Here is a 14,663-nt window from a genome sequence, read left to right as displayed (position 1 = left end):
CGGGGGGCTGCCCCACAGCCCTGGGGAGGGGTCCTGGCCTCTCACCGCACCTCTCCTCGGCAGGGAGAAGCTGCTGGACTGGCGGGACTTCCTGCTGGTGAAGAGCAGGCGCAACATCACCATGGTGTCATATCCCTCACCGCGCCTCGGCAGGGCCGGGACCCCCGCAGGGAGGGCGGAGGTGGGCATGGGGGCAAGGTGAAGGCGGTCAGGGGGGTTTTCCTGAGGCCTGGGGGCTGTCCCAAAAGAGCACCGAGGTTGTTGGACGCCCTTAACCAGCCCCACGTACCTGGAGGACTTCCCTGGCCTGGTGCACTTCATCTACGTCGACCGCACGGCCGGGCAGATGATGGCCCCGTCGCTCAGCGTGGCGGAGAAGTCCAGCTCGGAGCTGGGCAAGGGGCCTCTGGCTGAGTTTGTCAAGAGCAAGGTATGGGCAGGATGCGGCCCAGCAGCGCCTGAGTGGGGCCAGAGCTGTGCAGGCTGCTGGTGCTCAGCCTGCGGGTGCCCCTTGTCCCCCAGGTCTGGTCCCTGGTGGCGCTGGCCCGGCGATACCTGCAGAAGGGCTACACAACCCTGATGCTGCAGGACGGTGACTACTGCTGCTCCTACTTCCTCTGGTTCGAGAACGAGCTGGTAGGAGGGGTGGGATGGGGCTGAGCCCCTCTCACAGCACCCCGGGCCCCTCATTCCTCCCCTCCCTGGTACGGGCCTGCCCTCTGCTGTCTTCGTCCCCAGGGCTACAAGCTGGAGGTGATGGAGGTGCCCGTCCTCTCCGACGACTCGGCTCCCATCGGGATGCTGGCAGGAGACTACTACAGGTCGGCAGCCCCCAGCCCTGCTGCTTGGCACCGGTGTCTGCCCTTGCTGGGACGGGGCAGCGGGGGGGTACCCGTGCTGGGTGCCACACAGCCTGCGGCTGCGGTCCTGGGGCTGCAGCGATGTCCTTGGCAGGGGCTTTCTAGGGGAAGATGACCCAAAAGGGGGTGGTTTTGCAGACCCATTCCCTGCAGAACACCCCAACTTTGCCCCCCCCAGGAAGCTGCTGCGCTACTACAGCAAGAACCAGCAGACAGAGGTGGTGAAGTGCTACGAGCTGCTGACCGTGCACCTGGGCATCATCCCCTCCGAGCTGGTGGTGCAGCAGGCCTGCGACTTGGCCCGGCGCCTCTGGGAGCCTTCCCGCATCCCCCTGCTCTGAGCCGCCCCCGGGGCCGGGATTAAAGCGGGGTGCGGACGTCTGCTCGTGCTGCTCTTTCAGGGGGTGCACGTGAGCTGGGTGCACGGCCAGCCATGCCTGGGGGTGGCCACGTGCAGCCTCCCCCTCCTCGGCCAGGGCTGTGCTGCCCGCCTCTCCCCTCCCCGCCTGCTTGGCTGGCACCCAGCAGCCTCCCGGGACGGGCCGGGAGCGGGGCTGAGAGCTTTTTGGCAAATCACGGCCTTGTTGAAAAGCGCGTTTCCAAAGCAGGATTTATGGCGTTGGCTTGGCCCCGCTGCCTGGCTTTGGCCGGAGAACAAAACGCTGCAGCCAAACCTACGCGGTGAACGGCACGGGGTGCACCCCGTCCCCCCCCCCCCGCGCCCCTAAATGTGGGGCTGATGGGGTCAGGGTCCCGAAGGGATGGGGTGCACGGGATGCAAACTGTGCCTGCGTGCAGCTCCTGGGCACGGCGGGGCCGAGCTGGGCAGCCAGCACGCGGCAGAGCCGAGGCAGCCCATGTGCTCGCCAGACACGTCTGGTGTCGGTGCACGTGCAAGCCCTCTGGGCAGGCACTGGTGCTCCCCCTGCACAGCTCCGGGGCCGTGCAGCCGCTGCCCCGTGCAGCTGAGGCTGGGCACTGTGGGTCGGGGAGCGCTGGACCGCAGCAGGGCCTTTGCCCTATCCTGCCGGGCAGGAATTTGCCCCGCTGAGCACAAGCTGTGGATCCAGAGCCAAGCCCAGCCTCAGGCTGCCCCTTTCCCAGCTGCTCCGGGGGGGCTGAGCTCCTGGCAGGATGTGGCCCTGCACACTGCCTCTCCCCAGCCTCCCTGCACGCCCCAGGCAATGCTTGGCCGGGGCTTGGTGCCTTGCTGTGGGCACCGCGTCCTGCCCAGCCTTCCCGCAAGCCCCAGGACGCAGCGTCCGGCCCTGTGCCAAGGTGTCCCCTGCCCTGGGCCCCCTGTCCCCTCCCCGTGCCCCGTGAGAAGTGTGGCCGTGGAAGCAAAGTCCAGGAGCTGCAGGCACGGTGTGGAGATGGCGGCCGTGCTCCCTGCGAGGCTGGGCACGGGCTGTGCTGCCCGCGGGCTGCGGGGACGGCGCCTGGCTCACAGCGGGGCCGCAGCACGGCTGCAGCAGGAGTACGATGCGGTGGTGATCGGGGCAGGTAAGGCAGGGCGAGGAGCTGGTGGGGATGGGGCGGCCCCCAGCATGCTGCTTGTGCCAGGGAGCTGCATGGGGGCTGGCACGGATGGGTGTGTGCTGCAACACCCCGGCGTGCTGCTGGCTAAGGGGTCAGCACAGACCTGGGGGATCTGTCACCTTTGTCACCAACCCTGCCCCATTGGGGCCCAGGGATGTAGGGTTGAGGAGAATACTCCCTACAGTGTTCAGAGCTTGTTATTTGGGTGCCTGTGTCCCTGATGTGGGGGGATGTGCTGTGCCATGGGGCTGTCCTGGCTCAGCCGGGCTCAGCTCCCCTCCGTCTCTCCTTGCAGGGCACAACGGGCTGGTGGCAGTGAGTACCGGAGGCAGAGCGCTCACCCTGGGGACGCTGTGGGGCTGGGGAGGGTCTGCAGCAAGAGCAGGGGCTGGGGGCTCCCGGACAGGTTTGGGAAGTGGGAACCACCCTGGTGAGTGGTCAGGGAGGTGGTCGGGATGAGGAGGACGTGCCACATGCAGCACGATGCCACGCTCCCCGCAGGCTGCCTACCTGCAGCGGGCAGGGCTGCGCACGGCCGTGCTGGAGAAGCGCCACGTGCTGGGCGGCGCGGCCGTCACCGAGGAGATCGTGCCAGGTATCCCCACGTGCCCTACGTCCTCCTGGTCCCTGCCTGCCCCCTTTTATCCCTCACCACCCCGCATCTTCCAGGCTTTAAGTTCTCCCGGGCATCCTACCTGCTCAGCCTGCTGCGGCCGCAGATCTACAGCGAGCTGGAGCTGCAGGTACGGTGCCCGTCCCCAGCTGGGCCACCAGCACCTCCTGGCACACGGCAGGGTGACACTGCTGCCTCCGTGTCTCACTGCCCTCCGTGTCTCGCAGCGGCATGGCCTGAGGGTGCTCCCGCGGGACCCCTACTCCTTCACCCCGCTGCTGGAGGACAGGAGCCCGCCCCGCTCCCTGCTGCTGGGGCACGACATGGCCCAGACCCAGCAGCAGATCGCCCAGTTCTCCCAGAAGGATGCTCAGGTACCGCGGGGACCGGGGCAAATAAAGCCCCGAGGAGCTGCCCTGCCCCGTGGAGCAGCAGGGATGCTCGTGGCGGCGTGTCCTTTGCACCCAGCATGGCTCAGTCCCTTCTGGCCTCCTGCTGTCCCCTTCCAGGCTTACCCTGAGTATGAGGCGTTCATGGGGCGCTTGGTGGCTGCCATTGACCCACTGCTGGACGCGCCCCCTGTGGATACAGCTGCCCTGGGGCAGGGCTCCCTGCTCCAGCGGCTCAGATCCCTGCGAGCACTGCAGCCCCTGCTGCGGGCAGGTACATTTGGGATCCCCTTGGCAATGGCTGTGTGCCTGCACCTGGGCTCCTGCCTGGCCTCAGCCCCACCAGGTGCCAGTGGCTGTGTCCTGGTGCAGTCGTGCAGACCCCAAAGCTGCCTCTCCCCACAGGGCTGGCACTGGGACGGCAGCTGCCCCGCTATTACGAGGTGCTGACAGCCCCCATCTCCAAGGTGCGTGCCGGCTGCAGTGGCACAGAGCCACCCTCCTGGCACCCGCTCCACATCCCTGCGTGCCCACGAGGACCCGGCTGCAGCCCAGCCCTGAGCCCAGCTCTCTCCTTGCCTCTTGGGCCAGATCCTGGATCACTGGTTTGAGTCGGAGCCCCTGAAGGCAACCCTGGCCACCGACGCGGTGATTGGAGCCATGAGCAGCCCCCACAGCCCTGGCAGCGGGTGAGGGCCCCGTCCCCTCCCTGGGGCTCAAAGCCACGCCATCCCCTCCAGGCCACCCCACTCAGCCCGGCGTGTCCCCAAGGCTTGCCGGAGTGGCTCGGGGGCTGGGTGAGCTCTGTCCCCATCCCTGCAGGTACGTGCTGCTGCACCATGTCATGGGCGAGCTGGAGGGGCGGCGCGGCGCCTGGGGCTACGTGGCTGGCGGCATGGGGGCCCTGTCCCAAGCCATCGCCCACGCAGCAGCCAGCCGGGGCGCACACATCTTTACCGAGAAGGTACCGGGTTTCTGGGCACGGGGACCTCCACGGGCTGCCCGGTGGCCCCAGGGAGAAGCCGGGTGAGGTGCTGGCCCCTTCCCCTCTGCCCAGGCCGTGAGCCGCGTGCTGCTGGGCAGGGACGGGCAGGCGCAGGGCGTCGTGCTGCGGGACGGGACGGAGGTGAGGAGCAAAGTGGTGCTGTCCAACGCCTCCCCCCAGATCACCTTCCTGGAGCTCACCCCCCAGGTATGGGGCACGCGGGGCCACCACGGGGCTCGGTGGGCTGTCACCCCCCGGCTGGGCTGCCCCGTGGTGGCCCCATCACCGCGGTGCCCCCGTCCCCCTCCAGGAGCAGCTCCCAGAGGACTTCACCCAGCGGATCCGGTGTGTTGACACGCGCTCCCCCGTCACCAAAATCAACGGTAGGTGCAGGGGGCTGCCTCCTCCGCCATCCCAGCTGGGGGGCACACCAGCACAAGGCTGCAGGGCTCCTCGGAGGACTGCACCCCGGTCTCCTCCCCCCATCCCAGTGGCAGTGGATCGCCTGCCCAGTTTCCTGGCTGCCCCCAACGCCCGCAATGGCCAGCCCCTGCCCCACCACCAGTGCTCCATCCACCTCAACTGCGAGGGCACCCACCTCCTGCACCAGGCTTACACCGAGGCTGCTGGCGGGCACCCCTCCAGCAGGTAGGAGACCCCCGCCTCGCTCCCTGCCCATGGTGTCCAGAGAAGGGGCAGGACGGCAGTGCTGGGGGATGTTTGGGGTGGCTCAGTCCCGCTCCCACAGGCCCATGATCGAGCTGTGCATCCCCTCGGCGCTGGACCCGGGGCTGGCCCCGCGGGGCTGCCACGTCGTGTCCCTCTTCACCCAGTACACCCCGTACGAGCTGGCGGGTGGGCGGCCCTGGGACGAGCAGGCTAGAAATGCGTATGCAGACACTGGTACGTAGCATGTGCACGGAGCCAGGTAACACCGGGAGCGCTGGTCCCTGCTGCAGGCACAGCCACCCTCGTGCTCAGGGGCCGGTCACCATGCCCCTGAGCTGCCTGCCAGTGCCTCCGTCCCTCCCTAGTGTTCGACTGCATCGAAGCCTATGCCCCAGGCTTCAAGGCGTCCGTCATCGGCAGGGACATCCTGACACCCCCGGACTTAGAGAGGGTCTTCGGGCTGCCCGGTGGGGTGGGTACCGTGCAGATTCAGCACTGAGCACAGCAAGCAGCCAGGCACAGCCCCCTCACACAGCCCGGGCTCCGTTTGCAGAACATCTTCCACGGAGGGATGTCTCTGGACCAGCTGTACTTTGCCCGGCCAGCACCATCCTACTCAGGCTACCGGTCCCCAGTTCCAGGCTTGTACCTGTGTGGGAGCGGAGCACACCCTGGTGAGCAGGGCTGGGAGCTGGGGACACCCCGAGGGGCTGCAGGAGGAGGGCAGGGCGCATGGACCAGGGGCAAGGGGAGCACAAGGTGTGAGCTCTGCTACTCTCAGCCCTGGCGGTGAGGCAGAGCAGCCCCCCCGGTGCAGCCCCTGCTGCTGGGGCCACTGTGCCCTGTTTCTGCCTTGCAGGAGGCGGCGTGATGGGAGCAGCAGGACGCAATGCAGCCCGGGTGGCTCTCGGGGACTTCAAGCACCTGAGACAGCAGCGGTGACGCCGACTTCACCTCCATGGGGATGTGGCTGCAGTGAGCCCTGCTGTCCCCAGGCAGAGCCTGCCGTCCCCACCTTGCTTCCCACCACTGCAGCGGGTCAAGCACTGGCAGCAGCACCCCTTGTGTGTGTGGGGCAGGCTGCTGGGACCTGGGCTGACCCCCTCCCCAGCCCACCCCCCCGGTTCCCTGGGCATTGTGGCACCCACAGAAATAAACACAGCCAGGGGCTCTGCATTTGGCCCTCTCCCCATGGTTTTTCAGCTCTCTGTATGGGGTTCATTGGTCCTGGGGTGTGAGCACAGAGCCCACCCCGTGTCCCCATAGCGTGGGCTGCGCTGTGCCACCTGCACTGCTGCTGGTGCAGCCCCTGGGGCCCTGCTGGAGGGGACCGGAGTGTCAGGGTGAACGGGGACAAGCAGCCCGGCTCAGGCAGCCCACGCTGGGTGTGCCACGCGCTGCCCCGTGCCGCTGCCGGGCGCCGCTCGCAGCAGATGACAGAGCTCACATCCTCTCCCTGCCCTCTTCCTCCCGGGGACAATGCTCCCGATTCAGCTCCCAGCCTCTCCTCCCGCCGGGCCCTAAATACGGCGCTTCCGGGCTGTGCTGCTGCACCTGAGCTGGCTGAATCAATATTGACCGGCCAGGAATAGGCCCGCAGCCCTCTGAGAATAGCCCCGCACGCCCGCCCGCTGCCCACAGCTTCCCGCGCCCGGGGCTGCCCTGCTGCAGCACCGTATTTTTAGCTGCCGCAGGTGCCGGTGCCCGGCGAGCCCCGAGGGCTGGGCTGGGGGTGGCAGCGAGGAGGGGATGCCCCCCAGCCTGACCGTGGCAGGGCACGGTGCCGAGAGCTCCTCGGAGCCCCCCCTGCCCTCTTCTCGCTCCCCCCAGGAGCAGGGGCAGAGCTGGGAGCAGGACCCTGGTGGCCCTACCCACCTGCAGCCATCCCCTGGGAGCCGAGGGGGGGCTCCTGGCCGCACACTCAGGCAATTGAGCTCCCAAACACCCAGACACCGAGAGCCGTGGTGACTCCGTGAGTCACGAGCTCCGCTGCTGGACCCAGCCCTGCCCTTCCCCAGGGCTTCCCCTGGCCGCCGTCCCGTGGCTGCAGCACAGCCCAGACACTGTCCCATAGCCCACGTGGCCCCCGTGGCCCCAAATCCGCATTTTATCCTCCCCGGGCACCCCCAGAAGATGCCGCAGCACATGCCAGCAGCCCAGCCGAGGAGCAGGGTGGGGGTGAGGGTGCCCTGCGTGGGGACGCAGGGTGCCGGGGGGGTGCCGAGGGCCCTGGCGGGACGTGGCGATGAGCTCACGGGCTATTCCCGGCCGTGTTGTTCCTGGCTCGTCCCGGCAGGAACCGGCTGCTTTAACTCCAAACAAACAACCCGGTAGCCACCGGCACATTCCTGGCCAGCCGGTGGCCACGGCCGGGGCAGAGGCGCTTCCTGTTTATCCCCGTCCCGCGGCGGGGCGCAGGCGGCGGGGTGCCCCAGGGGCTGGTTTGGGGGGGCACCCCCTGTCTGCATGGCTGGGGGGGGCAGCACCTGGGGACCCCCACAGCCAGCCTGGCTCAGGGACAGCCCAGGTGCTGCCCCCTGCCCCTCCCAGGCTCCCTTTGCTGGGCTCAGTGCCCCCCCCAAGTCCTCGCCCACCCCATGTCCAAGCACCCCCCTCAGCCACCGCGTGGGGTGTCCTCCTGGGGACCCCCCCGTGGGACAATTTGCCACCTCCGGCACAGCCGTGCTCTGCCTGGCTGGGGGCCAGCCCCGCGGTGCAGTGATGCTGGGGGGGGGACAGCCCCAGCTGGGGGTCCTGGCTTCATCCTGGGGCCGGGGGGGGCAGGCTTATGGTGGGGGGGCTGTCCCATGTGTGCTCTGCACCCCCCAAAATCTGCTGGAGATGGGCACAGGTGGCTTTGCTCCAGGGTGGCAGAGTGGGGCTGGGGGGGGGCAGGGTGCAGGGCCAGCCTCTGGGCCCTGCGTGCGGGGGGGCTGGGGCTGGGCTGGGCAGCGTGGGCCCCCACCCGGGGCGTCCCACCGCGCCGCACCATAAAAGCGGCAGCAGGCGGTGCTCGGAGGCAGGAGAGCTGCTGGAGGCCAGCAGGAGCCAGCACCGCGTCCCCACGCCGCTGCCTGCCCCGTATCTGCCCCGTGCTGACACCCAGGGTGAGTGCTGGGCTGGCCCGGGGGGGCTCGGGCACCTCGGGGGGCTGGGGGTGCAGGGGGAGAGGTGTGGGGATGGGGACAGGGCTGTGTGCCGGATGGAGAGGGAACAACCCCTGCATCCCGCACGGCATGGGGTCGGGGATGCCCCTGCCATGCAAGGGGGCACCACATCCCCCCCACACCACGCTGCTGGGGCACGGGGGGGCTGTGGGAGCTCCCCACCCCGCTGTGCTCCCCAGGGGCTCAGAGTCGGGCTGTCCCCAGGCATCCCACCACCAGGAGCTGCGATGGCGATGCCGGCTGGTGCGAGCCCCATCCTGCTGCCCTTGGTGCTGCTGCTGTGCCGGGTGGTGCCCGCTGCACAGGAGCCGGCGGGGCTGCAGCTGAGGCTGGCGGGGCCGCGGGGGCCAGCCGGGGAGGGCCGGCTGGAGGTGCTGTACCAGGGCCGCTGGGGCACCGTGTGCGACGATGGCTTCGATTTCCACGCGGCCACCGTGGCTTGCCGGCAGCTGGGCTACACCGCGGCCATCACCTGGACGCACAGTGCCACCTACGGCCAGGGGGAAGGTAAGGGGCAGCTGGGGGACACGTGTGTGGGGTGCTGCGGGAGGGGGCAGCCTGAAGGGGGGCATTTCTTGGGTCCGTGCTACTGAGGGGGTCCCACCAGCGGTGACCCCCAACCCGCGTCCGTCCCCCCAGGCCCCATCTGGCTGGACAACGTGAGGTGCGGGGGCAGCGAGTCCTCCCTGGCCGAGTGCTCCCACAACGGCTGGGGCGTGAGCGACTGCCACCACGGCGAGGACACCGGCGTGGTGTGCTCAGGGCAGCGCCTGCACAGCAGCCCCGACCCGGCCGCAGCCCCTGGTCTGCTGGGAGAGGTGAGTGGGGACCAGGCGCCCACTGGGATGGCGAGGGGCTGAGGCAGGTCCCGTCGTCCCCACCCTCCACCCCGTGTCCCATCCTGGACCCCCCGTGCCCACCCCGCAGGCACCGGGGCTGAGCCTGGAGGAGGTGCGGATCAAACCCATCCTGGCGCGGGCCAAGCTGAGCATGCCGGTGACGGAGGGAGCCGTGGAGGTGAAGCACAACGGGCGCTGGAGGCAGGTGTGCGACGCCGGCTGGACCAGGAACAACAGCCGCGTGGTCTGCGGGATGCTGGGCTTCCCCCAGGAGAAGCCCGTCAACACCAACTTCTACCGGTAGGGAATGGGATGAGCCGTGGGGCAGGGTGCCAGCGGGCTGGCGGGACGTGCCATGGGGCTCCTGGGACATGCAGCTGGGGCACGGTGGTCAGTAGGGTGAAGGGGGGTGCCAGGGAAGGGGTGCGCTCACGGCTGGGTGTGTGGGGCACCTGTCCATGCCTGTGCCCCCTTCCCGGGGGCTTCAAGGGGGGCAGAGCTGGGCTGGGCAGCAGCCAGGATGCTCCCCAACTTTGTCCTGCACAGCGTGGGTGCAGGCACAGGAGAGCCAAGCCTTGTGCTGGGGCTATAAATACAGCCCATAATGAGCCCCTGCCGGTGCCAGGCGTCGTGCTGTCCTGCCGGGGCACAGCTCCAGTGCAGGAATTGCCACCAGGGAGAGGGCCCCAGCGTGCCATGGGAGCACCCTCCAGCCCCAGCTGCTGCCATGGGGTGCTGGGGAGGGCAGGGGCACAGGGTGGGGGTGCTGAGCCCCCCCTGACCTCCATCCATGCTCCTTGCAGGAAGCTGTGGAACATGAAGCTGAAGGACCCCAGCTCCAGGTAGGGCCCGGCTCTGGGCAGGGGACACCTGCAGGGGAGCCTCTCTCCCCCCGAAATACCTCTGTTCCCGCTCCTCTCCCTCGGCAGCCTGAAGAACCTGAGCCAGAAGAGCAGTTTCTGGGTGCACCAGGTGCAGTGCCAGGGCACGGAGCCCCACCTGGCCCGCTGCCCCACGCAGCTGGCCCCCCAGGCCCCCCACCAGCACGCCTGTCCCCGCGGCATGCACGCCGTCGTCAGCTGCATCCCTGGCCCTGCCTTCCAGCAAGGCAAGGGCAGGGGCAAGAAACCTCCCCGCAAAGCCTCCCAGGGAAAGGTAAGCCCCAGCACGGCCCCGTACCCCCTAAGGAAGGCTCCTGGGGCCGAGCAGCACCCGGGCACCCCCCCTACACCCGCTGATGGGGCCGCTCCCCGTGCCAGGGCCTCCCCGTGCGCCTGCGAGCGGGCGCCCACGCTGGTGAGGGCCGGGTGGAGGTGCTGCGCCACGGGCAGTGGGGCACCGTGTGTGACAAGCGGTGGGACCTGGTGGCGGCCAGCGTGGTGTGTCGGCAGCTGGGCTACGGGACGGCAAAGCAAGCCCTGGTGGGAGCCCGGATGGGCCAAGGTGAGGCGGGAGATGGGGCAAGGAATTGGGGCGCTGCTGGGCTCGGAGGTGCGCAGGGAAAAGCCCTTTGCGCACTGCTGGAGCATCCAGGGGTGTGTGGGGGGATCTGGGATGGGCACAGGGGCAGGAGCACTCATGTCCCCCCCCTGCTTCAGGCCTGGGCCCCATCCACATGAGCGAGGTGCGCTGCACCGGCCACGAGCGCTCCCTGGGCGAGTGCCGCTTCCAGGAAGCCGAGCAGAGCGGGTGCCGACACGAGAACGACGCGGCCGTGCGCTGCCACGTGCCCCACATGGACTTCCAGAGCCAGGTCAGTCCCTGCCTCCCCGCCAGCACCCGCTGAGCCCCGGCCCCATTGCACAGCCCCTGCCCCAGCACCCCAAGCCCCCACCCAGTGTGGATGCTCCGAGTGTGGCCCGGGGGATGGGGACAGGCAGAGCCACCCAAACCACGCTGGTGTGGGATCCTCAGGATGAGCCAGTGGTGAAAGTGCTTTTGTGGGAGGAAGAGGAAGGTGGAAGGAAGGCTCAGCTGCATGGATGGTGCTACCTGACCCACTCCCAGGGGGCTGGGGGGCTGCCCCACGCTCCATTTCAGCCCCTCTTTGCCCACAGGTGCGCCTGGCCGGGGGGCGCAGCCCCGAGGAGGGCGTCGTGGAGGTGCTGGTGCCGGTGCAGGGCAAGCTGCGGTGGGGCGCGGTGTGCGGTGCCCAGTGGGGGCTCAATGAGGCCATGGTCGTCTGCAGGCAGCTGGGGCTGGGCTTTGCCAGCCATGCCCTGCAGGTGAGTTGGATCCCGGCGCGAGGAGCTGCACAGTTTGGGTGTGCTGGGATGGCTCAGCAGCTGGGACGGGGCACGTGGGGACACGGTGACAAGCCCTGGTGGCAGTGCCGGGGAGCCGAGGGCTGGTCTGAGCGCCGTGCTCCCCCCTGCCCAGGAGACCTGGTACTGGGCGGGCAGCCCCGACGCCTCCGAGGTGCTGATGAGCGGGGTGCGCTGCTCGGGCACCGAGCTGGCCCTCCAGCAGTGCCAGCGCCACGGCCCCGTGCACTGCCCCAGCGGCGGGGGACGCTTCTCAGCGGGGGTCAGCTGCACCGCCCGTGAGTACCTGGCAGCCCACGGGGCGCCCGTCCTTCTCCCGGGACACAGCCCTGCGCGGCCGGGGTGGCGCAGGCTGGTGGCCACCAGCTCTGTCCCCACCGCTCCCATCCCTGCCAGACGCCCCGGACCTGGTGATGAACGCGCAGCTGGTGCAGGAGACTGCCTACCTGGAGGACCGGCCGCTGGCGCTGCTGTACTGCGCCCACGAGGAGCGCTGCCTCTCCCGCTCGGCCGACAGCATGCAGTGGCCCTACGGCCACCGCCGCCTGCTGCGCTTCTCCTCCCAGATCCACAACCTGGGCAGAGCCGACTTCCGACCCCGCATGGGACGGCACGCCTGGACCTGGCACCAGTGCCACCGGTGGGTGCCCTGCGTCCCAGGGCTGTCCCTGCGCAGGGCCAGGCTGGCCACGGGGGGACCTGGCAGCCCCGTGCCCCCTGCCCAGGGCGGGTGCCCTGCAGGGCGCTTGCTGGGCGCCGTCCCTCCTACACGGCCCCCACCCTGGCAGAGGCCGGCCCGCCCGGGGTAATTAGCAGCGTCCGGGCCGGCACTGTCATTAGGGCTTTATTTGGCTGCAAGGCTGTAATTTGTGCGGAGCCGCTCGCCTCTAGGTGCTGCCTGCTCCTGGCTCGGCGTCGGGGCCGGCCGCACGCTCCCTGTCCTGCCCCGGCCCCCGCTCACCCCCTGTCCCCGCAGGCACTTCCACAGCATCGAGGTCTTCACCCACTACGACCTGCTGACGCTCAACGGCTCCAAGGTGGCCGAAGGGCACAAGGCCAGCTTTTGCCTGGAGGACACCAACTGCCCCGAGGGTAGGTGGCAGCTGCAGACAGGGCGCGGGGACCCCCCCAGCCCCTCCGTTCCTCATGTCCCTCCCCCCCATTGTCCCCAGGGCTCCAGCGCCGCTTCGCCTGCGCCAACTTTGGGGAGCAGGGGGTGAGCGTGGGGTGCTGGGACACCTACCGGCACGACATCGACTGCCAGTGGATCGACATCACCGACGTGCCGCCGGGCAGCTACACCTTCCAGGTATGGGCACGGAGGGGCTGGGGGAGACACGGGAACAGGAGATGAGGGCTGGGGTCTGTGGGCACCACCAGCACTCTGGGTGCACGCCACTGCCTGCTTTGGGGTTTCTCGTGGCCACCCATGTGTCCCCATGGTGGTGTGTGCGTGGCAGGCACGGTGGCACAACCTAGGTGCCCCCAGCCGTGCCCGTTGCCCTCCCCAGGTGGTGGTGAACCCCAAGCACGAGGTGGCCGAGTCGGACTTCTCCAACAACGTGATGCGGTGCCAGTGCAAGTACGACGGGCAGCGCGTCTGGGTGCACGGCTGCCACACGAGTAAGGAGGGCCGGGGGCAGAGGGGGGCAGTGGGAAATGCCCAGGATAGGGGTGCCGCAGGTCCCACTCCCCTTACCACCACCATCACCCTCCCCAGGCGATGCCTACGGCGCCGACGTGGTGAGCGAGCTGGAGCGGCAGGAGCGCCTGGCCAACAACCTCGTGTGAGCCCCTGCCTCGCCACGCTGCCCCCCCGGCACCCGGGGGCCTCCCAGCCTGTGTCCCGGCCGTGGCAGCACCCGACTGAGCTCAGGGACTCGAAGCCTTCTGTATTTATTGATGCTGCCGCAGAGGATGGGAATGAGCATCGCAACCAGAGAGGGACCGAGCCCTGTGCTGCCAGCAGGACGCACGGGGGGGAACCTGGTGCCCCCCAGGACGACTACCTCAGCCTGCCCGCCCAGCCCCACCGCCCCCCCGGGCTCAGGACGGGCCCCGGGCACTGCCACCCGTGCAGCAGTCGCGTCCTCAATAAAGGTGCTGTGCAATGGGACGGGGTGCTGTGTGGTGGCAGAGGGCCACGTAGCCGGTTCGCAGCCCAGCCCAGCCCAGCTCCATGCACGTCCCCTCTCCCCGCTCCTTCCCCTCCAGGACCACAAAGCTGGGCCCTGCAGGGACAGATCCTGCCCCCAGGAGGTCCCCTCCCTGCCACCCAGGGCCACCAGCCCTCCTGCAGGCTGCGTGGGGCCGGTGCCAGGCGGCTCCAGCTCCCGGCCAGCAGTGCCCGCAGACCGGGGCACCCTGTCCCTGAACTGCCTGACCCCAGGAGCAGCACAGAGCAGCACAGCACAGCACGGCCAGCTCTGCGGCAGCGCGGGCCGGCAGCCAGCCCACCGGCCGCCACGGCTGCAGCCTGTGCTGGGCTTTCCCAGGCTGTTCCTGGCAGCTCCCCGGCCCCAGAGCAGCCCCGGGAGCAGGGATGGGGTTGCTCTGCCCCTGGGAGCTCTCACTCCTCAGGGCAAGGTGGGGACAGAGGGGACAACGTGCCACTGCTCCGTTTCTTTCCCCTGGGTGGTTTCCAGCATATGTTATTTTTTTAAGGATATAAATGGGCATCCCACCTAGCAAGCCTCTGGGCACTGCCAACCCCTCCTGGCAGCTCAAACCTCCGCTCTGCCCCATCCCAAACCCCATCCCCATGCCCCCAGCTTGCACCAGCCTGGGACAGGGGGGCTGTGAGCCCCTGTTCTCCCCCCCCAGTGCCAGGACAGGCTCCACACGTGTTGTCCCCGCACGTGGAGGACCACAAGTGCTGGTAGCCCTGCGGGATGTGGGCGAGCGAGGCCCGTGGCGAGGCGCGTGCCGCCGGAGGCTCGCCCGGCCAAGGCTCCCCCTGCTCCCCGCCGTGCCGGGGGAAGATGCTTTCCGTGTGAGCGCATCCTCTCGCCCGGAAACTTTCCGCTGGCCCAGCCACCCGGCCGCTCGCTGCCAAGAGCCGCGGCAGAGACGGTTCCCAGCTGGCAGCAGGGGCAGGCAGCAGCCACCGCCGCAGGGTCACGACCAGCTCCTCCGCCACCCAGCTGGGGGACAGCCAGGGGACACGGGGAGGCTGCCACGAGGTGACCCAAAACACACAACCCGCTGGCACGGGCGGCGGAAAGGCAGCAGGAGCACTCCCAACCTGCTGCTGCGGGCACGAGAGCCCCCCAGACAAGGACCCTGAGAGTTTTGGGGGCTGTGGGGCAGCAGGGGTGGTTTTAGGGTTTTGATGCACC

At 69.2% G+C, this 14,663-nt stretch overlaps 2 protein-coding genes across 2 annotated transcripts; both read left to right on the top strand.

Annotated features, from left to right (window-relative positions):
• The first annotated feature begins 1,244 nt into the window (after positions 1-1,244).
• On the top strand, positions 1,245-6,241 carry PYROXD2 (pyridine nucleotide-disulphide oxidoreductase domain 2). Its single transcript, XM_082764729.1, has 16 exons — positions 1,245-2,363; positions 2,695-2,714; positions 2,901-2,994; positions 3,069-3,142; positions 3,240-3,386; positions 3,522-3,675; positions 3,807-3,868; positions 3,993-4,090; positions 4,224-4,365; positions 4,459-4,593; positions 4,697-4,769; positions 4,878-5,034; positions 5,135-5,289; positions 5,421-5,527; positions 5,609-5,729; positions 5,915-6,241. The coding sequence occupies exons 1-16, from the start codon at positions 1,622-1,624 to the stop codon at positions 5,995-5,997; spliced, it is 2,364 nt and encodes a 787-aa protein (XP_082620855.1). The 5' UTR covers positions 1,245-1,621; the 3' UTR covers positions 5,998-6,241.
• A 2,208-nt stretch (positions 6,242-8,449) lies between these two features.
• Positions 8,450-13,389, top strand: LOXL4 (lysyl oxidase like 4; the record flags this gene model as incomplete). The annotated part of the gene is made up of 14 exons (XM_082765429.1): positions 8,450-8,729; positions 8,862-9,040; positions 9,150-9,361; positions 9,865-9,903; positions 9,991-10,216; positions 10,321-10,504; positions 10,660-10,814; positions 11,119-11,286; positions 11,441-11,603; positions 11,722-11,965; positions 12,302-12,417; positions 12,498-12,634; positions 12,837-12,948; positions 13,046-13,389. 14 exons carry the CDS (start codon positions 8,450-8,452, stop codon positions 13,114-13,116), a joined length of 2,286 nt encoding a protein of 761 aa, XP_082621555.1. The 3' UTR covers positions 13,117-13,389.
• Positions 13,390-14,663: the final 1,274 nt, after the last annotated feature.

This window comes from Aythya marila (assembly GCF_965140915.1).
Source record: "Aythya marila genome assembly, chromosome: 7".
NCBI classification, from domain to species: Eukaryota; Metazoa; Chordata; class Aves; order Anseriformes; family Anatidae; genus Aythya; species Aythya marila.
Note: the sequence above shows the minus strand (reverse complement) of the source record. Positions and strands in the feature narration are given on the sequence as shown.

Bases quoted from the DNA above. Each gene is read 5' to 3' on its own strand.
- PYROXD2 (XM_082764729.1), top strand. From the start codon at position 1,622: ATGGGGTGCACGGGATGCAAACTGTGCCTGCGTGCAGCTCCTGGGCAC. The intron at 2,995-3,068 runs GTATCCCCACGT...CGCATCTTCCAG, and splicing joins CACCGAGGAGATCGTGCCAG to GCTTTAAGTTCTCCCGGGCA. The intron at 3,869-3,992 runs GTGCGTGCCGGC...CTCTTGGGCCAG, and splicing joins TGACAGCCCCCATCTCCAAG to ATCCTGGATCACTGGTTTGA.